The 27759-nt window shown below is 35.8% G+C and overlaps 1 protein-coding gene across 1 annotated transcript; it reads right to left on the bottom strand.

Annotated features, from left to right (window-relative positions):
* Positions 1-16208: 16208 nt before the first annotated feature.
* LOC129038761 (olfactory receptor 14J1) lies at positions 16209-27546 on the bottom strand. The gene is made up of 2 exons (XM_054492150.2): positions 27466-27546; positions 16209-22553 (listed from the first exon to the last, which is right to left on the bottom strand). Exon 2 carries the CDS (start codon positions 22523-22525, stop codon positions 21560-21562), a length of 966 nt encoding a protein of 321 aa, XP_054348125.2. The 5' UTR covers positions 22526-22553; positions 27466-27546; the 3' UTR covers positions 16209-21559.
* Positions 27547-27759: the final 213 nt, after the last annotated feature.

Here is a 27759-nt window from a genome sequence, read left to right as displayed (position 1 = left end):
CAACACAGTGAAACCCTGTCTTTAGTAAAAATACAAAAAAATTAGCCGGGCGTGGTGGTGGGTGCGTGTAATCCCAGCTACTTGGGAGGCTGAGGCAAGAGAATTGCTTGAACCTGGGAGGTGGAAATTGCGGTGAACTGAGATCGTGCCATTGCACTCCAGCCTGGGCAACAGAGCAAGACTCCGTCTCAAAATAATAATAATTCCAAGTAAAAATTTATTCTGGTCTGAGTAGATAAAACATCAATGCTCCCAAAGGAAAAGCAGTCTATCATTGCAGGAGCCATATGACAAGACTTTGTGCTCTATAGCAAACACTAAAGACAAGTTTACGTACGTCTCCAGTAACAATATGGCACTTGACTTGTAGACATGTCAGAACCTTGACCCTATTTCTTTTGTGGCAGAGTGTGTTGCATTGAAAATTGAGTGTGTATACTTTTATAAACCTTGTAAATAAGTGTGTGTATATATATATATACATATATATGATGAAGGTTGATGGGATTAAGGGGATTAGAGTGATTATGGGAGCAGCTAAAGATGAAGGGGCTGAGTTTACTCAGCACTAAATTCTAGAAAGTACTTTGGCCTCTTGCTGTAGAAAGCAGGTTTCTGTGGTACCCTTTGTTAGGAAAGGGACACAGAAATCTGGGATGTCCTGTTTGCTCCCACACTGTCTCATCTAGTACCCCTGGAGGAGGCTTACCAGAGAGAGCAAGAAAGCGTCAAAAATTGATAATTCAAGATTTTTTTTTTTTGAGAAGCTCTTTTATTTTGCTTCTTCACTCTTTCTAAAAGTTTAAGGAATTTTTCAAGCTCTCCAAAAGAGGGCAAAGATTAATCTACCTTGCACCTTGCAGTGTGGGGATTCTGTTGAGTGGTAGTATTGTTGAGTAGTACATGCATAAAGCACAGATTCGCATTTCATAGTATTAGCCAGTACCAGCTTTGGTAATGTGAGCAGTTCTGGAGCTTAATTTTCTATGGATCATCTGTAGTGTGTAAAGGTATTGCCTTCTGCCCACCTTAATACATAAAGTTTTGCAGGAATGGACAACCCCTGAGAGCTGTTTAACTTTCATACCACACAAAGCTGCTTACCATTCTCTTGTGTTATGACAATAATTGTTATCTGTCGTTTTGAACTGTAAATTCCTGGCAAATGCTTTACAGTCAATAATGTTGCTTTAAATTGTTGCCCTCCCAACATGCTTGATGTTTGGCCTAATCTCCAGGCCAAAAGAGTGAGATGAATCAAAACCAGTGAACTTTTTTTTTAATGTTTTTGAATTCCCTTTTAACCCAGTGTACTAGGTCAATCAGAAGGCATCTGGGAGGAAGAAAGAAAGCAAAAAATAATTTTTAAAAAATTGATTCCCATATTCCATTGTTTTTTAAAAACCTAAAATATGTACATTTGTATTTAACTCATATGGACAAAGGAATTAATTATTTGAAGCTGCTTTTTTGACTCTGCCTACTTCTTTTATTTTTTTTTTTCCCAAGACAGAGTCTCACTGTGTCACCCAGGCTGGAGTGCAATGGCATGATCTCAGCTCAGTGCAACCTCTGCCTCCCGGGTTCAAGAGATTCTCCCTGCCTCAGCCTCCTGAGTAGCTGGGATTACAGGTGCCCACCACCACACCCAGCTAATTTTTGCCTACTTCTAAGCAAAACTGTGTGACTCACCCACAATTCCTTGGAGATCAAAATCCTACAGATGCCTCCTGATAGCAAGAGCTGCACAGTACAAACCCAAAAAAGAGCAAGCTCATTTATTTGGAATCCAAGTCACGTATGTTCTGTCCAGTCAATGTTGGTTACTAAATACAGACCTTAATTCAGAAGTAACCTTTTTTTTTTGCATGAAGGGTTGGGAGAGGGAATTTAAACGGTATCAACTTTTGACCAAAAATTCTTCTTCTTGTACTGACGCAGCACTCTTTCTCCTACACCTCTTGCAAGAGGGATCATTAATATAGAAGAAATGCAAGGAAAGAGTGTAAATGTAATTCTATATCTCGCTAGAGAACATGTGAGTGACCAATCAAAAGTTCAGTCTTCTTTTCCAGTCTTACACTGCTCTGCCTGGTGCTGTGTGCCTGTGGGTCCCTCTTAAAGTACAGACTTAAAATTGAAAGTATTGCTGAAGTATAACATCTAATGAGGAGTGGCACTTAAACTATCTGGGACACCACTATTGGACACAGTGTTACAGAGGCAACTGTCCAGCTTTGTTGCTTGATTCTTGAATATAAATCATGAAATGGAAATATGCTCTAAGGACTTGGTCAAAGCCTGGTCTTTTCTTTTTTTTTGTCCCTCATATTAAGGAGGATTGTTACTACTGGAAAGTGTTTTCAGATTATTTCCAATATTGGAATGTGTTTTTTAAAGTAATGGTAATATTTTTTCCAGTGGTTCATTTGGATGATACCTAGTTCCTATTTTTAATATTAAAACTGTATTCAACTCATGGTTTAGCCTTTGGTTGCATCGTTGTGTAATGGGTTATGGACTGTTACACACCTTCCCACCTCTGGGCCTGTGTGTTTTCTCTCCCCGTATGTTCTGATGGGGTAGAAACTTTTTTGTCTTTCCCTTAGGAAAGGACTAAAGTTATTCTAAAATGATCTTTCACTGAAGTAAGGGAGAGGGAAACCTAAATATACCTCTAAATTATTTCAAGTTGGTCCCAGTATCATAAGATGGGTTGGCCTGAAATGGTAAGAGGGTGGGGTTGGTTATCAGTATTTGTTTTCAGAATGAGGCGGGAGCATCTTTCCTTTGCCACGTGCTTTGTGCTTGACACCTTCATGCTTGATTAGAACAAGACAACTCAGCATAAAGCCTTGAGTGTAAATTGCTAGAATCAAAATATCTCATTCTGATGACTTAGTTTAACTGTTTTCTTTTTAATGGGGATGGGAGGAAATGTACTTTGCCCCAAAGGGAGAGTGTCTGCACTAAAAATGTAGAAACTCTTTGGAAGCTCATAACCTTATCAGACACTGCCTTTACCACACTCCTGACCTTCTAGATTAGTAACAAAAGAGATGAAATAAGTTCTTGGGAATTAAGCCATATTATCTTAATTTGAGAATTTTTTCAATGTTCTAGGTATCTTTAATTGTGTTATTGTGGAATTATTTTCTTGCCAAATACCTTTGTCAAGCAAAAATTACTGGTCTCATGAGAGCTGAAGTAACTCAGCTCTTTGGCGAACTTCAGTGGACTTTGGTGAGCTCATAGCTCTACTTTATGTCTTTAAAAATAGTTCTTTTTTAAAACTCTCAAATCTACTCTCAGATATTTTTAAACATATTGTTTCCTTAGAAGATTCAGGATTTTTTTATTTTACATCTTTCATACCGGAAGTCTGGACTATATGATAAAAATATTTCAATTTCATACTCTTCTAGCACCTGGAATTTGGAGCCCTTAAAAGCTTCATATAGAAGGGAAATAGTTTAGTAAGTTATGGGGTTTTGTCATCCTTAGCATTGGTTCTCAAATTTTAGCAGACATTTGAGTTGCCTGAAGATCTTGTTAAAACATAAGGACCTAAGTCTAAGCCTCAAACTCATGAATTCTGATTCAGTAGGTCTGGAATGGCACTCATGAATTTGAATGCTTAACAAGCACCCAGGTACTGCTGCTGCTAGTCCAAGAGCCAAACTTGGAGAATCAATGCACTCTAAATCACATATTTCCAAAAAAGAAACAGGAATATTTAACCCTTTAAAAAATTAATGGATCTCTAATGCCAGACCTCCTGGAAAACTAGAAGTCAGTACTTAACATTTTTTTTATGCTACAAATTTGAGCCTTTGTGTCAAAATTAGATTTAGAACAGCTATTTTGGTCATAAATTACGATCTCTAACAATCAGAAATATCTACTGAAATATTCAAAAACAAATCTAGCAACAATATCTGCAAATCTCATATGATAGCTAAATCCATTAATATGTATATTAAAATTTTTGCAACAGCTTTGTAAGTACTTAGAAATAAAGGTAAGTCCATAATGTTGTTTTGTATTTTGGAGTTGTCTCACCACCTTGTATACACATTTTAGTATTTTTAATAATAATATAATTAGTTACAAAAAATCCTCTGAAGCTATGTGGATATACATTATTTTTCTAAAGGCTACATAGCATTCTGCTCAGATAACAATTCACAATTTGCAGAAAAATTTTCTTTATTTATTTAACAAATATTTATTGATTGCCTATTGCATACCAGTCACTTTTCCAGTTTTTCATTATTATAAGCAGCATTAGTCAATGTTTTCTGTAATCATTATCACATTAACAAAACAGGTTAAATAGCTCTATTAATATTTTTTCTTAATTATGAATAACATAACAACTAAGTGATAGCATAATCATCTTTATAAATATTGCATTTTCTGCAGTTGATTTTTTCCTTAAAATAAAATTAAAGAATATAAGATTATTCAGTTTAAGTTTATTTCTAAAACTGTATGCATTTAAATATTGATAAATTCCTTTCTAAAATTATTGTAAAATATTATATTGCTTCCAGTATTGTTCTCCCTCAGTCTAGCCAACATGAGGAATTTATCATTTGTTATTTTTTATACTTAATAATAGAAGGCATACTGTATCATATATAAGTACATAACAACTACAGTCAGATTGCTTGGGTTTAATTCTAGTGCTACCATTTATCCTTTGTGAGGTGACTTTAGTCGCTTAATCTTTCTGCATCTGTAAAATGAGCATATTGAATAAATAATTCTGTAAAGTGCTTAGCAGAGTGACTCAAAAATAGACACTTAATGGTGCTACATATTATGTCCATTAATGTTTTATTTAAAATTTTATTACAAAGAAATCATAGACAACACAAACAAATGGAAACACATCCTATGCTCATGGATGGGTAGAATCAATATTTTGAAAATGACCATACTGCCAAAAGCAATCTACAAATTCAATGCAATTCCCATCAAAATACCCCCACCATTCTTCACAGAATTAGAAAAACAATTCTAAAATTGATATGGAACCAAAAAAGAGCCTGCATAGTCAAAGCAAGACTAAGCAAACAGAACAAATCTGGAGGCATCACATCATCCAACTTCAAACTATACTGTAAGGCCATAGTCACCAAAACAGCACAGTACTGATCTAAAAATAGGCACATAGACTAATGGAACAGAATAAATAACCCAAAAATAAAACCAAATACTTACAGCCAACTGATCTTCAACAAAGCAAAGAAAAACATGAAGTGGGGAAAAGACACCCTGTTCAACAAATGGTGCTGGGATAATTGGCAAGCCCCATGTAGGAAAATGAAAGTGGATCATCATCTCTCACCTTATATAAAAATCAACTGAAAATGAGTCAAATACTTAAATCTAAGACCTGAAACCATAAAAACTCATGACATCAGAAAAACCCTTCTAGATATTGGCTTAGGCAAAGATTTCATGACCAAGAACCCAAAAGCAAATGCGACAAAAACAAGGATAAACAGATAGGACTAAAAAGCTTCTGCACAGCAAATGAAATAATCAGCAGTTAACAGGCAACCTACAGAGTGGGAGAAAATATTCACAATCTATACATCTGACAAAGGACTAATATCCAGAATCTACGAAGAACCCAAACAAATCAGCAAGAAAAAACAAAGAATCCTATCAAAAAGTGGGCTAAGGACATGAATAGACAACTCTCAAAAGAAGATATATAAATGGCCGATAAGCATATGGAAAAATGCTCAACATCACTAATGATCAGGGAAATGTAAATCAAAACCACAGTGTGATACCACGTTACTCCTGCAAGAATGACCATAATCAAAAATTCAAAAAATAATAGATGTTGGCATGGATGTGGTGAAAAGGGAGCACTTTAACACTGTTGGTGGGAATGTAAACTAGTACAACCATTATGGAAAACAATGTGGAGATTCCTTAAAGAACTAAAAGCAGATCTACCAGTTGATGCAGCAATCCCACTACTAGGTATCTACCCAGAGGAAAAGAAGTCATTATATGAAAAAGATTCCTTGCACACACATGTTTATAGCAGCACAATTTGCAACTGCAAAAATATGTAACCAGTCCAAATGCCCATCAATCAATGAGTGGATAAAGAACATGTGGGAGATGTATACATATACACCATGGAGTACTATTCAGCCATTAAAAGGAACAAAATAATGGCATTCACAGCAAGCAAGATGGAATTGGAGACCATTATTCTAAGTGCAGTAACTCAGGAATGGAAAACCAAACATCGCATGTTCTCATTCGTAAGTGGGAGCTAAGCTATGAGGATGCAAAGGCCTAAGAATGACACAGTGGATTTTGAGGACTCAGGGGAAAGGGTGGGAGCATGGTGAGGGATAAAATACTACACATTGGGTATTGGGTACAGTGTACACTGCTTGGGTGATGAGTTTACCAAAATCTCAGAAATCACCACTAAAGACCTTATTCATGTAACCAAACACCATCTGTTCCCCAAAAACCCATTGAAATAACAAATAAATTTAAAAAATTGTTTAATAGCAGGAGATTTAATATCTTTAAGTAGAACATCAACCAATAAATGTGGAAGAGATGGTAGACTTAGAAAATCACCATTTTGCTACAATTGTAATAAAAATTATAAGCAAAAATTTAAGCAAAAATTATCAGTGAATACTTAAATGAGTAGGTCAAAGTTTGGGGAATAAAGAATATTTATGTATTGCCAAAGTACCTCTCCACAAATTACTCATAAATTACTAAGGGGAAAATAGTAAATTTATAATGGAGAAACCTGGCAGAACCATTTTAGCCAACTGATTATAGCCAATATCACCAGTAATGGGACAGATCAACATCATGTGCCTTCCGATGTAATGTGCTGAGAAGACAATCTCATGTCTGTTTTCCTGTATGACATTTATGACCTAGATCTAATCAGAGGAAATATCAGACCCAAACTGAGTGACATTCTACAAAATAACAGGAACTCCAAGCTGCCAACGTTATAAGAGAAAAGACTGAGGAGCTAATCCAGATTAAAACACCCTCAAGGGACATGACCTCTAAGTGAAATTTTTATTCCTGAGTTGAATTTTAGACCAGGAAATAAAATCAATATAGGATATCATTTGGATAATGGATTAAATTTGAATATTGGCTCTAGATGACATAATATTATTGTATAAAAGGTATTTTTTTATATTGGTCATTTCACTAGTTATGCAAGAGAATGTCTGTTCTTAGGAAATACACATTGTTCAGAAGGTTAAAAAAATGTTTATTAAAAGAGTAAATGATAAAGCAACTAGGGCAAAAATGTTAATAATTTGTGAATCTGGGTAAAGGATATATGAGTATTATTCGTTCTATTCTGATAATCTCTATGTAAACTTGAAATTATGTCAAAATAAAATGCTTAAAAATAAATAAATAAATAAAATTTTATTACACAAAATTGTCCAGGAAATAGGGAAGAAGAAACACTTCCAATCTGTCTTATGAGGCCAGTATCAACTTGGTAACAAAATTAAACGAAGACATTATATACACACACACACACACAGACATATACACAGACGAAAAATAACTTTAACCATTCCAATAGATACAGCAAAACATTTGAAAAAATTTAACATTTACTAAAGATAAAATCGCTGAATTACTGAGCATACTCAGATGAAAAGGGAATGTTTGATCTGATGAAAAGACTCTACATAAAAGCTACAGTATATATCATACTTGATGAAATACTTTAAATTTCCACTATAGGTTAAGAAATAAGATAAGAATGACTACTGTCAATATTTCTGCTCAGTAGCCCAATAGAGCCAGGAAAATGACAAAGAAGGTATAAAATTTGAAAATAGATGATGTGGTTGGGTACATAAAGATTTGGAAAGGAAATATACCCAAACTATTAGAATTAAATAGTAAACTAAATAAAATACAAAGGCCATAAAATTTTAGTAGCATCAAAAGGCTCCCCATATTTAGGAACAAATGTAATTAAATATTGGCAAAATCTCTACATTGAAAACTACAAACGATTGCTAAAAAAAATTTTAAATAGACAAATAAATCAAGGAATATTACATTTTTATAAAGTGGAAGTTTCAATATTGCTAAGAAGTCAATTCTTCCCAAATTTATCTTTAAATTCATTGTGATTCTCAGTAAAATGCAAGCAGGTTTTTGGCTTTATGGAAATTCACAAAATGATTCTATTAATATCTAAATGCATGCAACCAAAAGCCACAATGACATGAAGAAAAACCAAGCTGGAGAATTCATACCACTGGATATCAAAACTTACAAAGCTATGATAACTAACTAGATCTATGGCATAGAATCAAGTATCAAGAAATATAACATCACCATATATAAACATCACCAAATTTATGACAAATATGCTAAACTGATTTTAATGATAATTTTAGCCATAAATACTTACATTAAAAAAGAAAAAAATAAATATTAACTAGCTAAGTCTCTAATGTGAAAAATTACAAATACAAAATGGAAAAATTTCAAAATAAGTGGAAGAAATGATACAGTGTTACGATAAGAGCAAGAGTTATTGAAATTAAGAACAATAGAGGGAAAGATACTAAAATGTCAAATTTCTGGCAAAATCTTTTAAGAATAATAGCTGATAATGCACAAATTAATAATATTACGGATTGAAAGGAAACATAACTTCAGGTAACCGCAAAAATAAGATAAAAGAATAAATTATGAAACGTTATGCCAATAGGTTTGAAAAAATAGTGAATATAATTTAGTAACGGTGAAGAACAATTTAAAAAAATATACTGGCTTCCTTGCTATTAATTACACATTCTAAGAATGCTCCTGTCTCTGGACTTTGCATTGGTTTCTCTGCTTGGAATGTTTTTCCTCAGATACTCAATTAGCTAATTGTATTTAAGCTTTATTTTTACATGTGGTGCTGTTAGTGAAAACTTTACAATATAAAATAGTTTGTTTCCTGCACTATGTCACTTGCCTTGCTTTCTTTACCTCTGTAATGTGTGTTGCCATCTAACCTGGTTCATGCTTACATGTTTATTTGTTAGTGATTTCTCTACCACTATAGATTGTACTTCATGAATATGAAAACTTTGTCTAATTCATCACTTCTGGATTTTCAGTTGGAGTTCCAATAAATTCACATGAATAAATGATGAATGAAAGAATTAAAACTGTATGATGGTCTTAATAGACATAAGAAAAAGAAACATTGCATACAAGTCAGCATATATTTATGATGAAAAGTTTAGCAGACCTGAAATAAGAAGGGACTTCGTCAATTTAATAAAGGCTCCTGGGGTAGATTAGTACTTTAATGGGCTCAATGAACCATGCCCTCAGTACTCACCTTTGTTTCACAATGACTTACTCCACAGTTGGCCATGTGATAAATTTGACCAATGTGACAGATCTAAGCAGAGGCTTGATAAATGGTTTTACCTGTGGCTTATACTCTTCAAACACCTGTTCTTCAGATTATCCTTGGAACCTAGCCATCATTTTGTGAGGAGCCCAACCTAGCCATGTAGAAAGGTCATACGGAGAACCATATGGAGGACCAGCCAACAGCTCTAGCTGGACTTCTAGGCAAAACCTAATACTAATTTTATTGGAACAGTGGCAAGCTATCTTTACCAAGCTCTGCTAAAGTAAATAAGTTAAATAGTTATTGTTTGAAGTCACTGTTTTGGGGCATCTCCTTATACAAAAATAGATAAATGAAACACTTGTCCATCTAAAACCTAGGTCAAAACACGTACTCAGTGAGAACAAGACATGACTGCCACTTGTTATCACTTTAATTCCACACTGTTTTGATTGTTTTAGCTAGTGCATTAAGATAAAGAAAATTTATAGGAACTAGAATGGAAGTTTAAAAACTTTCCTTAATTATAGGAGCTATATTTCCCTACTTAAAAAATCCCTGGCCAGGCACAGTGGCTCACGCCTGTAATCCCAGCACTTTGGGAGGCCAAGGCGGGTGGATTACGAGGTCAGGAGATCGAGACCATCCTGGCTAACACAGTGAAACCCCGTCTCTACTAAAAATACAAAAAAATTAGCCGGGCGTGGTGGCAGGAGCCTGTGGTCCCAGCTACTCCGGAGGCTGAGGCAGGAGAATGGCATGAACCCGGAAGGCGGAGCTTGCAGTGAGCTGAGATCGCGCCACTGCACTCCAGCCTGGGCCACAGAGTGAGACTCCCTCTTGAGAAAAAAAAAAAAAAAAAAATCCCTAAGAATCTGCAAATAAAACATTAGAAAAATGAGATAATTTAGAAAATCCCTTGGCCCAGGTATCAAATTTATTTCTATATACCAGCAACAAAGAGTAAAATGTAGTTTGGAAAATATAATTTTGATAACTACCAAAGTAATAATGTCCAGATGTAAATCTAATAGAACACAGAATATTATAAAACTTTACTGAAATACATTAGAGAAGATCTAAATAAACATGGATATTTACCTTGATAATGGTTGAGGAGTTATCTTCAGTAACTTTATTTTTTTGCTAACATATAGAGTCAATGAAATTTTAATTAAAAGATACTTTTAATTTATAAAAAAATTTATTGCACCAATTCTCACATTTATGCAAAGGGGGAAGAGTGCAAGATAACAAAAACAAAAAGTAAAAAAACAGGAATAAAATTCAGAGATTTGTTCTAATAGCAAGATTTACAATGTATAGGAAATAAGACAGTATAGTGTTAGCACAGGAACAGACAGGTAGATGAATAGACAAAAAGAGAGGACACCAAAGAGATCTGTGTATATATATATATATATATACACACACACACACAGACAAACACACACACACATTGCAAGTCAGTAAATGGCACTGGGGCAATTGGTTTTCCACATTAAGAAAAGAAAAATAAATAGATTGAAATATTTCTCACTATGAGTGTATCTAAAAATGAGTTTCAGGTGGATTAAAGATTGAAATATTAAAATCAAAGCTGTAAAACTTCTTAAAGTACCTATAAAGTGATTTTCATGCGCGTCCGTGTGAAGAGACCACCAAACAGGCTTTGTGTGAGCAATAAAGCTTTTAATCACCTGGGTGCAGGCGGGCTGAGTCTGAAAAGAGAGTCAGCGAAGGGAGATAAGGGTAGGGCCGTTTTATAGGATTTGGGTAGGTAAAGGAAAATTACAGTCAAAGGGGGTTTGTTCTCTGGCGGGCAGGAGTGGGGGTCGCAAGGTGCTCAGTATGGGTGATTTTTGAGCCAGGATGAGCCAGGAAAAGGACTTTCACAAGGTAATGTCATCACTTAAGGCAAGGACAGGCCATTTACACTTCTTTTGTGGTGGAATGTCATCAGTTAAGGTGGGGCAGGGCATGCTCACTTCTTTTGTGATTCTTCACTTACTTCAGGCCATCTGGGCGTATACGTGCAAGTCACAGGGGATGCGATGGCTTGGCTTGGGCTCAGAGGCCTGACAGTGATTATCTTTATGTCCTTAGGAGTGGAAAACATTCCTTAACAAAAGAACTAAAAAAGACTTTAGCATAAAGAGAAAGACTTATTTTCATAATTCCGCAATCTAAAATTAGAGCATCTTCACATCAAAGGAAACCACAGAATGAATGAAAAATCAGGCTACAGAAGGGAAAGGGATATCTGCCACTTCTATTAAGTGGCACAGTTTAGTATTCTAAAGAGACACATAATTCCCTTAAAAATAAGAAAAAGAAAATGGCCAAAATGGCAATGAGCAAAAGTGTGCAAACAAATCCAAATGCCTAGTAAACACATAAACAAAAATGTCTAATAAGATAGAAAAAGCAAATTAAAAGTAGAGTGTGATGTATCTGTCAGTATCCTTAGAGTAGTAACTCGTTGGATAAGTATGTAAAGCTCTGAGAGCTCATATACAAGGTTGGTAAGGGTGTAAATTGCTAAAACTACTTTGAAGAACGATTTCACATTATATCGGGAAGTTTTAGATGTCAAAGGGAAAAACATAATTTTTCAGAAATTTATAGTGGATACCTTTTAGAAACAGGGAAGTAGGAAAAGGAGCCTGGAGCTGTGCATAAAGGGAAATAAAATATGCTCATAAAGAATTATGCCTTTAAAAGTTATTGGACTCAAATCTTATGAACTATTAATGGTTATTGCTTCAACCATTATCATGAAGTATGAATTTCAGTTGCAATGTTTTTTGTAATCTTCCTTCTGAGGGTAAAAATCAAACAAAGAGTTACAAAAGTAGGGATTCTGTTTATAATGCTATGACTTTTGGTCTCAAGTTGTGTCATGTTTCTTTAGGGAAAGGCTGGAATTCCTTCCCTTTCCTTTCTTATTCTTTCATTTTCTTTTCTTTCAGTTATTTATTTCTTTCCTTTTCTTTCTTTTCTTTCCATCCCATTCCTTTCCTTTTCTTTTCCTATCTCTCTCTGTAAACATGTAAGAATACATGCATATTCACTGCACTACTCTGGTAGTGTCTTACTGATATATTCCTGTCCATTTATAAATCAAAATAGAAAGCTGCTATAATTTAACAACATGGACAGCATTGAAAGGTATGGATAATAGGACAATTTTAACTCATGTGTTGATGTGATAATATTATCTCATAGAATGTCAACTCAAGAAAGATATAAGACATGGCATAATGTGTGTAAGTGCATATTTGTGTCCATGTTAGTATTGAAAAGTTATCATATTAAAAATGAACAAAGGGAAAAAGTGCATGAGGTGCCAGGAGTCTAGGAGAAACCAGGAATAAGCTTCCAGGTGTTCTCTTCCAGTGAGTTACATTGATGTGCTTAATTGTGCCATCAATGGTATGATAACACATGCAGAATAATGTCAACCAGGAAGTTCACTCAAATTTGATGTAGAGGGTTTTTATGGGGGATCAGTCAGGTAGGCATACTGCACCTGTGTGACTGACCTCAGCTATTCAGACCCCAGCCCACCAGAGCAAAAATAGGCACCATAAATCACCTTGTTAGCATAATCTATCTGATCAAATTTATATTGTGTGACCCAATAAAACAAATTATTAAAAAAAAAAACCATTTTATTAGGCACGATATTCCAAGAACTTAGAGCTCCTCTTCCAGGAGCCTGCCAAGGGCCAGTCCTGAATATAGGCCTTTCTTGGGAATATACAGGGTTGTGCAACACAGACATGGAAAGTTAACCCTTTTCTGCATAATGGTTGACTGATATATTTTGATATATCAGATGTGATAGGTCTTTTACAACTGAAAAAAAGAGAAGCAAAACTATATTCATAAAATAATATCGAATTTTTCCTTAAAATACCATAGTGGTAAAGAATGAAAACTTGGGGGCCAAACTGCCTTGAGTTTGAGTCCCAGGTTAGCTAGTAGTTTGCTAGTGACTGTAGATAAGTTGATTAGGGACCTGTGCCTTAATTTCCTTATCTTTAAAATAGGAATATCAATATTATTTGCCTCACAAGATTTATTGTGAATGTTGAACACAATAATACCTTTGAAGACTAGAATAATCCTTGGCATAAGTAGTACTTATTAAATGTCATTATTATTATTATAGTTTTATTATACACTAGCACAGGCATAAGAAAGTAGATCTAGAGATATGAGCAAAAAGTGTTCCAAAAAGCTAAAAGCAAAAAAAAAAAAAAACCACCTCAAGCTATTTAGGCTATTTTATAAAGAGAGAAGTGTTATGATTTTGTAAGATAGTAACATTAGGGGAAACAAGGTGAGGGATAAAAGAGAAGCTTCCGTATTGTTTTTACAAATTTTTTATAGGTTTAAAATTTCTCCAAAGTTTAAAAGTGAGGTAACATTGTATTCTATTTGAGTAGTAAGTATTAGAAAGCAGGGTAGTGCCACGAATTGGGACAGCTGAGGAAATAACAGGAACACGTCTGCCCCGCTGGTAGGAGTGGAGCGTCATGGAAGCATTCTGGAGCACATTCTGGGTATAAAAATTCAAATTAAGTCTCTCATATATTGGACCTGAGCAATTTTGCTTCCAGGTATATATCCTAAATAAATCCTTACACAGGTCCATAACAACACTTGTTTGGCATAATTTATGGTAATGGGGAATTAGAAGCAACCCAGATGTCCATCAATGGGAGAGCAGATTTGCAAAGGTTGAGGATGTACAACATCAAAAAACATGCAGTTTTTAGAAAAAATGGGCTACATATAGACATTGTAACATGATAGCTCTTAAAAGTAGTGTGCTGAGTGAAAAAAAGTAAGAAACTGAATAAGATTATAATGTAATACTATTTTATAGAATAAAATATCCTAAAACAACAATACTAATAGAAATTAAGAGCCCATAAAAAGTTACACATGAAACTTATAATAATTGTTTTCTTTAGGGGGAATGGTAGTAGAAACAGACAGGAAAGAAATGTTACAAATAAATTAATGTAAGATGAGAGAGATTGTGTACATATTAATGAGGACAGGGTGCCATGAACTGATAAATGTAATGAACTCAACCTTCTGCACTTGAGATCCCACCACATAATAAAAGGAAAAAAAAATAATATATGCAATTTTGTCTATATATATATCAAAATTAAAATAGTGATAACCTCTAGGAATCACTATTAAAGAGGAAATTCTCATTTTAATGTTATTTCTACAACATTTGAAACAATTTAAGGAGCACGATGTGTAATTTTTGTATTCAAAACTTAAAATGTGAATAATTAGTAATAAATTTAACAAAGGAACAACACTGCCTCACTGAAAGCCATGTAACGTTACTGAAAGAAATTAAAGACCTAAAAAATGGGAAGCTACATTGTGTTTATGAATTAAATGACTCAATATTAAGATTTCTATTTTCTCAGAAATGATCTATAGATTTGATGCAATCCTAATAAAAATGCCAGCATGCTTCTTTTTAGTACGAATTAACAAGCTAATTCTAAAGTGTAAATGGAAATGCAAAAGACTTGGAAAATCAAAGCCTAGAAAATCAAAAGATTAGAGGCATTAAACTACCTGACTTGAAGAATTGTTATAAAGGGCAGGGCGTGGTGGCTCACGCCTGTAATCCCAGCACTTTGGGAGACCGAGGTGGGCGGATCACGACGTCAGGAGATCGAGACCATCCTGGCTAACACGGTGAAACGCCGTCTCTACTAAAAATATGAAAAAATTAGCCAGGCGTGGTGGTGGGTGCCTGTAGTCCCAGCTACTTAGGAGGCTGAGGCAGGAGAACGGCGTGAACTTGGGAGGCAGAGCTTGCAGTGAGCCGAGATGGTGCCACTGCACTCCAGCCTGGGCAACAGAGCGAGACTCCGTCTCAAAAAAAAGAATTGTTATAAAGTTGCTGAAATCAGTATGGTATGGTATTAGTTAAAAATAAACACATAGATCAATGAAAAAGAATAGTAAGTCCATATATTGACAAGGTGCTAAGGCAAATCAATGGGGGAAAAATAATGTCTTTTCAGTAAATCACACTAAAAACTATATATCTGTATAGAAAAAGAATGAGCATTAACACTCACTTTATACTACACTCAAAAATTAACTCAGTAAGGACCACAGACTTAATTAAGTATAGAAGCTAAAACTATTCATTTTCTAAACGGTCACATAGAAAAATATCTTTATAATTTTAGGTCGGGCACGGTGGCTCATGCCTGTAATCCCAGCATATTAGGAGGCCAAGGCAGGTGGATCATTTGAGGTGAGGAGTTCAAAACCAGCCTGGCCAACATAGTGAAAAAGAAAGAAAGAAAATGAGCCAGCATAGTGGCACACACTTGTAATCTCAGCTACTTGAGAGGCTGAGGCACGAGAATTGCTTTAACCAGGAGGCGGAGGTTGCAGTGAGCCAAGATTGCACCACTGCACTCCAGCCTGGGTGACAGACTGAGACCCTGTCTCAAAAGAAAAAAACCTTTGTAATTTTAAAGAAGGTATTTTTGGAAGATAGGACACCAAACATGAATTATAAAACACAAAGTTGATAGATCAAACTACGTCAAAATTTTTAAAGTTTTACCCTCCAAAAGAACCTGATGGAAAAAAAAGACAATCACAGGAGATTAGAAAAAACATGTGTAATACACATATCAGACAAAAGATTTTTATCTAGTATATATACATATATACACACATATGTAAATGTCTTCATGATAGAAAGATTAACAAGTTGTTTTAAAAATGGGCCAAGTGTTTGAGCAAACACTTCACAAATGAAGACACACAAGTAACTAATGAGTCCATGAAAAGATGTTCAACCTTGTTGAACAGGGCAATACAAAATAAACTCATCGATATATATCACCATGAATGTGTTTAAAAAGCTAAAAGTTTTTCAAAACACCTGACAAGGTAGCCAGGATGGTCTTGATCTCCTGACCTCGTCATCCGCCCACCCCGGCCTCCCAAAGTGCTGGGATTACAGGCATGAGCCACCACGCCCGGCCCTTTATAACAATTCTTGATTATCTAGGGAATATAGTATGGAACAACTACTTTAGAAATCAGTGTGGGTGGCTGGAAAGATGGTGGAATAGAAACAGCTTCGGTCTGCAGCTCGCACTGGGATCAATGCAGAAGCCAGATGATTTCTGCATTTGTAACTGAGATACCCGGCTAATCTCACTGGGACTGGTTAGACAGTGGGTGGAGCCCACGGAGGGCTAGCCAAAGCAGGGTGGGGCATCGCCTCACCCTGGGAAACGCAAGGGTTCAGACAACTCCCTCCCCTAGCCAAGGGAAGCCATGAGGGACTGAGCTGTGAGGAACAGTGCATTCCAGCCCAGATACTATGCTTTTCCCACGGATTTCGCAAACCACAGAACAGTAGATTCCCTAGGGTGCCTACGTTACTGGGGTCCTGGGTTTCAAGCACAAAACTGGGCGGCTGTTTGGGCAGAGACTGAGCTAGCTGCAGGAGTACAGCTAAGGCAGTGTTTAAAGGGAAATTTATAGCACTAAATGCCCACAGGAGAAAGCAGGAAAGATCTAAAATCGACACCCTAATATCGCAATTAAAAGAACTAGAGAAGCAAGAGAAAACAAATTCAAAAGCTAGCAGAAGACAAGAAATAACTAAGATCAGAGCAGAAATGAAGGAGATAGAGACACAAAAAAAATTCAAAAAATCAGTGAATCCAGGAGCTGGTTTTTTTGAAATAATTAACAAAGTAGACTGCTAGCCAGACTAATAAAGAAGACAAGAGAGAGAAATCAAATAGACACTATAAAAACGATAAATGGAATATCACTGCTGATCCCACAGAAATAGAAACTACCATCAGGGAATACTATAAACATCTCTATGCAAATAAACTAGAAAATCTAGAAAAAATGGATAAATGCCTGGACACATAAACCCTCCCAAGACTAAACCAGGAAGAAGTCTAATGCCTGAATAGACCAATAACAAGTTCTGAAATTGAGGCAGTAATTAATAGCCTACCAACCAAGAAAAGCCCAGAACCAGACAGATTCACAGCCGAATTCTACCACAAGTACAAAAAGGAGCTGGTACCATTCCTTCTGAAAATATTCCAAACAATAGAAAAAGAGGGAATACTCCATAACTCATTTTATGAGGCCAGCATCAACCTGATACCAAAACCTGGCAGAGACACAACAAAAAAAGAAAATTTCAGGCCAATATCCCTGATGAACATTGATGTGAAAATCCTCAATAAAATACTGGCAAACTGAATCCAGCAGCACATCAAAAAGCTCATCTACCATGATCAAGTCAGCTTCATCCCTGGGATGCAAAGCTGATTCAAATATGCAAATCAATAAATGGAATCTAGCACATAAACAGAACCAATGACAAAAACCACATGGTTATCTCAATAGATGCAGAAAAGGCCTTCGACAAAATTCAACAACACTTCATGCTAAAAACTCTCAATAAACTAGATATTGATGGAATGTATTTCAAAATAATAAAAGCTATCTATGACAAATCCACAGCCAATATCATACTGAATGGGCAAAAGCTGGAAGCATTTCCTGAGAAAACTGTCACAAGACAAGGATGCCCTCTCTCACCACTCTTATTCAACATAGTGTTGGAAGTTCTGGCCAGGGCAATCAGGCAAGAGAAAAAAATAAAAGGTATTCGAATAGAAAGAGAGGAATTCAAATTGTCTCTGTTTGCAGATGACATGATTCTATACTTAGAAAACCCCATCGTCTCAGCCCAAAATCTCCTTAAGCTTATAAGCAATTTCAGCAAAGTCTCAGGATACAAAATAAATGTGAAAAAACCGCAAACATTCCTATACACCAATAATAAAAAAAACAGAGAGCCAAATCATGAGTGAACTCCCATTCATAATTGCTACAAAGAGAATAAAATACCCAGGAATACAACTTACAAGGCATGTGAAGGACCTCTTCAAGGAGAACTACAAACCACTGCTCAAGGAGAGAGGGCACAAACAAATGGAAAAAGATTCCATCCTCATGGGTAGGAAGAATCAATATCATGAAAATGACCATAACGCCCAAAGTAATTTATAGATTCAATGCTATCCCCATCAAGCTACCATTGACTTTCTTCACAGAATAGGAAAAAACTACTTTAAATTTCATATGGAACCAAACAAGAGCCCACATAGCCAAGACAATCCTAAGCAAAAAGAACAAAGCTGGAAGCATCATGCTACCTGACTTTAAAGTATGCTACAAGGCTACAGTAACCAAACAGCATGTTACTGGTACCAAAACAGATATATAGACCAATAGAACAGAACAGAGGCCTCAGAAATAATGCCACACATCTACAACCATCTGATCTTTGACAAACTTGACAAAAACAAGCAATGGGGAAATAATTCCCTATTTAATAAATGCTGTTGAGAAAACTAGCTAGCCATATGCAGAAAACTGAAACTGGACTCTTTCCTTACACCTTATACAAAAATTAACTCAAGATGGATTAAAGACTTAAATGTAAGACCTAAAACCATAAAAACCCAAAAAGAAAACCTAGGCAATACCATTCAGGATATAGGCATGGGCAGAGACTTCATGACTAAAACATCAAAAGCAATGACAACAAAAGCCAAAATTGACAAATGGGATCAAATTAAACGAAAGAGCTTCTGCACAGCAAAAGAAACCATCAGCAGAGTGAATAGGCAACCTACAGAATGGGAGAAAATTTTTGTAATCTATCCATCTGACAAAGAGCTAATATCCAGAATCTACAAAGAATTTAAACAAATTTACAAGAAAAAAACAAACAACCCCATCAAAATGTAGGCAAAGAATGTGAACAGACACTTTTGGGATTCTCCAGGTTCAAGCCATTCTCCTGCCTCAGCCTCCTGAGTAGCTGGGATTACAGGTGCATGGCACCACGTCCAGCTAATTTTTTGTATTTTTAGTTGAGATGGAGTTTCACTATGTTAGCCAGGATGGTCTCAATCTCCTGACCTCTTGATCTGCCCGCTGTGTCCCCCTAAAATGCTGGGATTACAGGCATGAGCCAACACCCCGGCCTGACAGACACTTTTTAAAAGAAGACATTTATGTGGCCAACAAACATATGAAAAAAAGCTCATCATCACTGGTCATCAGAGAAATGTGAATCAAAACCATAATGAGATACCATCTCACGTCAGTTGGAAAGGCTATCATTAAAAAGGCAGGAAACAACAGATGCTAGAGAGGATGTGGAGAAATAGGAACACTTTTACACTGTTGGTGGGAGTGTAAATTAGTTCAACCATTGTGGAAACAGTGTGGCGATTCCTCAAGGATCTAGAACCAGAAATACCATTTGACCCAGCAATCCCTTTACAGGGTATATACCCAGAGGATTATAAATCATTCTACTATAAAGACACATGCACACATATGTTTATTGTGGCACTGTTCACAATAACAAAGACTTGAAACCAACCCAAATGCCCTCAATAATACACTGGATAAAGAAAAGATGGCACATATATACCTATGGAATACTATGCAGCCATAAAAAAGATGATTTCATGTCCTTTGCAGGGACATGGATGAAGCTGGAAACCATCATTCTCAGCAAACTAACACAAGAACAGAAAACCAAACATTGCATGTTCTCACTCATAAATGGGAGCTGAACAATGAGAACACATGGACACAGGTAGGGGAACATCACACACTGGGGCCTGTTTGGGGGTGAGGGGGTAGAGGAGGAATAGCATTAGGAGAAATACCTAATGTAAATGTCAGGAAGCAAACCACCATGGCACGTGTATACCCCATGTAACAAACCTGCAAATTCTGCACATGTACCCCAGAACTTAAAGTATATATATAAAAAAAAAACAACAAAATCTCATGTGGGAGATTAAAGAAAAAAAAACTCACTAAGGTATATACATGTGTAGATATTATAATCATTAATTCAAAAAAGTCCTATAAAAACATTCCCCATTACTGAGCAATTGCTCATTCCCTTTGTCATTAAAACATGTACTTTGATTTACTTCAAAACTGAGGGGACTAGTCCAGTTTTGTTCTCTTGTAAATTATGAGTCTTTCTTGAAGAAATCTGCAGCATTACACAAAATTGAATCAGATATTCAGATTCACAAGATTTATGCCTCCTTATCTCACACATTCATAAGTTGGATCTCTTCATTTGCAGTTTATCTATATTCTGTTTCATGGAACTAGGGAGCATCCCCTGCCTAACTCTGTAAAACCAATTTGTCAAACTCTTGTACAGATCAGAAAAGTAAAGGAATTAATATAAATACCTCCAGTAATAGGGATGCACAAGGGTGATGACAATTTTATTAATAGATTATAGTAGTATATGCTTATATTTATAGATTATACACATCACACACACACACATAACCATACACACTCACATGTGGGTAATAACGCATTTGCCATCAGTAAGGAACATAAATGACCTTATTGTTTGAGTCAGACAAATATTAATTTGAATCACAGCTTAACTACTATTTATTTGAGAAATCTCAGGAAAATTAATTAATCCTTCCTAAATTTATTGTTCCTATTGGCAAAATGGGGACAATATGGCATAGCTAGAAGAGTTGTTTTCTTGAGTCAAAAGAAAAAAATATATATAAAGCAATTGATACTTACTAGGGGCTGAATAAATTGTTGAAATCACCACTGTAATAATAGTAAAAGAACTTAATATGAATACTTAATATGGATAGAAAACTAGGAGGCCCACTGGAAATACCATATATGCACCATCATATTAACCCAGTTAGCTTCACCTATATCCAACCTTCTTTGTTAATAACAAGTTTTAAATTATATAGGCCAGACTCCAAACTAATTGTCTTTCTCCTTCATTTCAGAAAAATTTCCCAAAGATGACTTAAAATAACACTTGAATTGGAGGGAGGAAGGAAAGCTAATATTATTAGAAGCACAATATCTTAAATTTTAAAGAATTATATTTGAGAGGAATATATACAATAGACAGCTTGGAAGAGCAGTCTGGGAAGAAATAAGATTCACCTCTCTTCCAATCTGAAACATAATAACAATGCCTTTCATTTGTATGGTTCTTTAGAGTTTAAACATGGCTTTTAAGCACATCTTTCTCTGAGGATGCTCTTCCTTTGACAGCATCTTCCTCAGTGCTGCCTTCATGGCATCATTCCGTAAGCTATAGATGACTGGATTGAGTGTTGGAGGTATCACAGTATAGAATACGGAGAATACAAGGTCCATAGTCGATGAGGAATCAGAAGGCAGTCTGAGAAACTCAAAGCCTGCAGCTGAAAGAAAGAAGGTGACTACAAATAGGTGTGGTAGACAGGTGGAGAAGACCTTGGTCCGGCCCTTAGCTGATGGGATTCTCAGCACTGTAGAGAAGATGCGAATGTAGGAGAGCACAATGGAGATCAAACAGATAAATGCTGTAGACGTTGTGAATGCAGCCAGTGCAATCTCATTAATGAATTCATAAGAACAGGCTAGTTTCAGCATCTGAGGAACATCACAGAAGAATTGGTGAATGACTCTCTTCCCACAGAGAGGTATGGAGAAGTTAATGGCAGCATGCATGAGCCCAGAGAGGCCCCCAGCAATCCACACAGCTATCACTGCATGCCTACAGGCACGGGGATCCATAATAGTCTCATAGTGAAGTGGTTGACAGATTGCTGCATACCTGTCATAAGACATCACTGTGAGAATGGCCACTTCTGATGAGGCCAGAGCTATGAAGAAGAAAACCTGAAGAATGCACTGAACAAGAGAAATGTAACTGTTGCCCATAAGTGAATTTGCAATGGACTGGGGGACTGTGACAGAGATGAAGCAGAGGTCCAGAAGAGAGAGGTGCTTTAAAAAGTAATACATGGGGGAATGGAGACGACGGTCCAAGGTAATGATGGTGATAATGAGGAGGTTGCCTGTCAAGGCCAGCAGGTATGTCACCAGAAACAGCAATGCATGTAAAATCTGAAGCTTACGCTCATCAGAAAACCCCATAAGAAGGAATCCACTCATTGAAGTCAAATTGACCATAGTCTCTCTGAAGATACCAAGTGTGACTCTGTTTAGGAAACCAAAGAACAGTAGGAAGAAATTGCATGACATCTAATATATTTGTGTGTCAAGTAACTCAGTTCCTCAGCATGGAGGTACTGAAATGAGATGAATTTATCTTCATTGTGATTAGTTAATATTCAATTCAAAAACGTTTTAGCAATTATTCAGAAATAGAATCCCTAAATGTGATTAACAAGTCATAAACATTTTCTGGAGCAGAGTTTGCATTGTCAAAGAGGGAGAAATTGATGGAAATGATAAAAGTCTTTACCTTCAATAAAGTCAATGAAAATGATTCTAGCATACCAATCTCATTACATCTTCCATATGATGCCTTAGTATTACAATGATGCACTATGTAGCTTCTTTTGCTAACCAGCTAACACGAAGTTATTGATACCACCTTGCAAATGGATCTAGAAACAGCTCAGAGGCAGATCTAGAAACAGCTCAGAAGCTAATCTAGGAGAGACGTTAGCTCAAAAAACAGTCATATTTTTTCCTCTGAAAAGCTCTTAATATTTTAAAAAGATTACATTTGATTGTAATAAACTTTTCATAGAAATTTTGAAAAATGAAATGCCTCAAAATTGTAAAATGCAGATGCCACTGATATCAGGCATTGAATCCTGAGCTTTGGAGATCTTGCAGCTAAGTGACAAAGGTTCACCGTCAAAGAACGTTTAATTCTCAAAATTCTTATGACAACTTGGGGTTGGACATTTTCAATCAAATCCATTTGAAGAAATAAAGAGATTTTCTAAAATCTATGTGATAGGCAGAGTGCTAGGTAGTAGAGTATATATCTTTCTAGTGCTATGTCTCATTGTGACTTCCTGAATGAAAAAATATATATATTTTTTTCTCTCTAGGACTTGAAATATAGTAGATAGTGGGAGCCCATTTCTTAAAATAACCAACCAAACAAAAAAAAATCTGTACCAGATGTAACAATTGTTAGGAGGATTAAATGATGTAACTTTTTCTATTTCATTTTAAATGTGCTATTATTGTAGAATCATCATCATCATAGAATTATTTTGTGTATCAGAATCACTCTGCTAACTAATTTTTGCCTCTTTTTTTTCTTTTTAAATCTGTGCATTTGTTGAGAGGTCAATCAGTATCATTTTCACTGAGTTTCTTCTGCACAAAGACTATTCCTTCATCATTTCTATCCATTTCTTCACCCTTGACCAATGGTATCTAACATATAGGTACTAAGTAAATACTTATTTAACTGGATATCTACATAATTGGTTTCAGTTCTATATAGATAAAAACTTAATGGCTAAGTTACATGAGTTACTGCATCTGATTTTGAAGTTACTGCATCTGATATTGTAGTTTGTTTCATTTATTAATCCCTAAGCTGTAGGAAAAGGTTAAAAATCACTTAAACCAAGATCTTTTTGATTTTGCTGTAACTTATTTTGAGAACTGACTGAAACTAATTTTTAGGAAATTTTTTTTTTCCACAAGGAACAGTCTCAGGGCTAGAAGGGCCCTTAATCCATCACTGATGGTCACATCCCCTGCTTCATGGCAGTAGGAATCAGAGGAAAACAGGGGTTACTTTCTTCAAAGTTTCTCTAGCTTTCTTGCTCCTGCAGTTTTCCTGGTCCTCCATTAGGTATGGCTTAATCCCCATTGCTGCCAATCTTAATGCCTGGCTTAACTTGCTCCAAATATTGGATGGTAGTTTTGGAATTTAAAATAAAATGTGAATAGATTAAAGCAATTCACTTATATTTTAAAACTTATTGTCTCTGGCTTGAAAAATCAAAAGCATCGTGTTACTTACCACTTCTAATACACATTGTTAGTGTAATCTAAGAAAAACTTCTATCATTTAGCCTCCCCATTAAGGTTTCTCCATAGAGGGAAGGAGGAGAATAATCATAAGAAAAAACTTGAATGCATACACCATACTCTCCTCTCAACAACTCCCATCAACCTATTTTTATTTTTATTTTCTTTGAAGACATAGAGAATAATTTTTATATCTGATTAATAAATGGAAAATTTCATCATTTTAATTTCACTGGTTCCAAATTGTATTGATTAATTCATCACTTATCAAATAAGAAGGAAGGGAATCATATATGTGTGGAGATACACTTAGGATTAAGGATGATTCTGCGAGAACATGTAAAACCTGCATTCAATCCTTCCAAGTCATACCTGCATTAAATACTTTATTTTATAATAAAACTAACCATTTTTTGGTGGAGAGTATAATGATTCTTTCAATGTTATTTGTTTTCCTCAAGCACTTTTTTGTGTCTTCACTGACCACTTATATGCAAATTTTATCCTACAAAACATTTCTAAACTTTTCCGTTTTTTACCTGTCATATGTTGAAACCCTCAATTTTTTGAAAGTAGTTCTCTTTTAGGTTCAGTGGTACATGTGCAAATATGTTATGTAGGTAAACTCTAATTCATTCCAGTAGCTGCTCTAAAGAGTTAGCATCCTAAGTCTCTTCTTCACTATTTTCCTCTCTTTCCTGGGAGATAGCATTGCCAATAACTTCAATGAGAAAACATAGGTAATTATATGTTAAGCCCCTCAGTTTCCTACTTGCATACAAATGAAATGATCTCCAATATGATTTAATTCCACCCACTCCAGGGTTTCAAAGGCAGAGAAAAAGCTCGTTTTTCCTTTCCAAGTCAGTGAGCAACCCTATACTCAACCTTGCTCTATCGCAATGGGCATCTTTGCCACAGTGTGCAATTGCTCTCTCTCTCTCTCTCTTTCATAATAGTGCACATTTTATGTGTGTGTGTGTGTGTGTGTCTGTATATGTGTGTGTATAAAATCAACACAAACTCCATGTCTAAAAATTCTAATAATGTTGATTTACTGAGATTACTCTTAATGAACCAGATTGTTTCACTATGCTCTGTTGATAGATGATAGATTAGAGACAGACAGATGATAGATAAATCATAGATAGATAGATATAGATAGATAGATAGATAGATAGATAGATAGATAGATAGATAGATAGATAGAGATAATCTTAAGACTTACCCATTTTAAAGAAAAGGAAAAGCCTTCACTCCACACTTAGGACTTACTTATAAAGTCCCTTCTCTTTACAGCCATGCTTTATGAGCAGAATAGGGTATCATTCTGTGCCCTGGCACATTTGGTTCAATTTTTGAACCATGTTTATCATGCTTGCTTCATGAGTCCTCACAAACAGCTCCAGCAAATCCACAAATAACTATCACAATGGTAAACTCAATGCACTCTTCCTATTTTGTTTTTATTTTAAACTTTCTTTCTCAAATATATGACACTATTATACAGTTCTTTCTTCTAAAACAGCTCACTTCCATTGGCTCTATGCCACTTAGTTCTGGTTTTCTATTTCCTCTCTGAATATTTCTTCTTAGTCTCTTTATCTGGGTCTTCTTTTAACATTTATTGAAATTTGATGGTTTCCAAAAATTTGTCCTGACACTTTCTTTCTGTACTTTTGTTTACTCAAAAATATTCTTGTGCCTTTTAAAGAAGACAGATTAACTATTTTCCTACACAATAGAAAATAATAGTCTGCTGTTTCGAGCACTACCATAGGTCTTCTGGGTTGCAGGTCCCCTGGGTTGCAGGTCCTCATATCCTGCCTCACGGCTGGCACATCACTGCCCCTGAATGGGTCTTTCCCATAAGGACTCATCTCTTCTCCCAGACATCTCCCTGTCACTGTGACCTATTTCAAAGAATGGCACAACTTTGCTTTAATCTGTATATCCAATCAAACACCAAAATTTTATTTGCTTACTATCTGTTGTAGTTATTACATCTTGCTGTCACATGTACAGATTAGTTCAAACCTTCATTATCTCTGGCAATATTTTATTCTTCAGTTTTATGTATTTCTAATCCAACTTCAATGCTGTTGCCAGGACAAATGGTGATGCAGATCACATCTTGCAACATTAATTTAGCTTTTAACTCTTTATTGACTTGATTATGCAATGATGTCCAAAAAGCTTGGATGGCAAACAATATCTTTACAATGCTTCCTGACTGCCATTCCAGTATTATCTATCATTGTGACTTCTCTAACCCCATGCCAATCTCCATGTCTAATAATGCCTACTGACTTAATTACTCTTAATAAATCAATCAGGTTGTATCACCATGCTGTGTTTGTTTTCTTAAATCACACTATTCCTCCTGTCTGGAAGTCCTCCCGTTAGAATTGCCCCTCATGGCTGAGCACGGTTGCTCACACCTGTAATCCCAGCACTTTGGGAGGCTGAGGTGGGCAGATCACCTGAGGTCAGGAGTCCAAAACCAGCCTGGCCAACATGGCGAAACCCCATCTCTACTAAAAATACAAAAATTAGCCGGGCACGGTGGTGGGCACCTGTAATCCCAGCTACTAGGGAGGCTGAGGCAGGAGAATTGTTTGAACCCAGGAGGCGGAGGTTACAGCGAGCCAAGGTCACGCCATTGCACTCCAGCCTGGGTGACAGAGCGAGACTCGTCTCAAAAAAAAAAAAAAAGAAAAAAGAAAAGAAATCCCCCTTCATTTGTTTGGCAAATACTTCACTATCTTTTAACACAGCTACATTGTCTCTTTCCATTTAAAATTCACCTGAGTTTAACTGTCGACCCAAGAAAAATTGATCACTCTTTGGACCCCAGATTGCATTCATTTAAGATTCCTTATAATTTATACTAACTTTTTTATACTTTATATACTTTTTTATAATTTATACTAACTTATTTGCATAGATTTCCCAGCTTATTTAAACTGTTCTTAGTTAAGGAGTGAGAAATTATTTTTCTTATTTAGAGTTATAACTTTGAAGACTCGCATAGTCACTGGCACTAAGCAGGTGCTACATAAATGCTGGATAAATTCCATAAAATTTGGAGAAGTTTTACTCACCAGAGTGGATCTCTCAGTAGAAACAAATCTCAATTGATCCTGAGACTGAGCATCTTTGTTCATCAAGCTGGTGTTTCAGTCCGTGAAATTTCCATGTAAGGAAAGGACTGAAACGCTTTTATATAGGACCAAACAGGATGTAACTGCCCAGGGACATTTAAATTTCCTATTAACTAAGGGGTATTTGAAATAAAGCCAGTGCTGTCCAGGCACTGGGGACCAAAATCCTGTGCAAGAAAGTTGGTGTTTCAGATAAAAACTATGAGTTCAAAGCAGGGGATTTCATGGACCTCT

This window comes from Pongo pygmaeus, chromosome 5 (assembly GCF_028885625.2).
Source record: "Pongo pygmaeus isolate AG05252 chromosome 5, NHGRI_mPonPyg2-v2.0_pri, whole genome shotgun sequence".
Classification (NCBI taxonomy): Eukaryota; Metazoa; Chordata; class Mammalia; order Primates; family Hominidae; genus Pongo; species Pongo pygmaeus.
Note: the sequence above shows the minus strand (reverse complement) of the source record. Positions and strands in the feature narration are given on the sequence as shown.

Excerpts from the sequence above, each read along its gene's own strand:
- LOC129038761 (XM_054492150.2), bottom strand. The coding sequence starts at position 22,525 with ATGGTCAATTTGACTTCAATGAGTGGATTCCTTCTTATGGGGTTTTCT.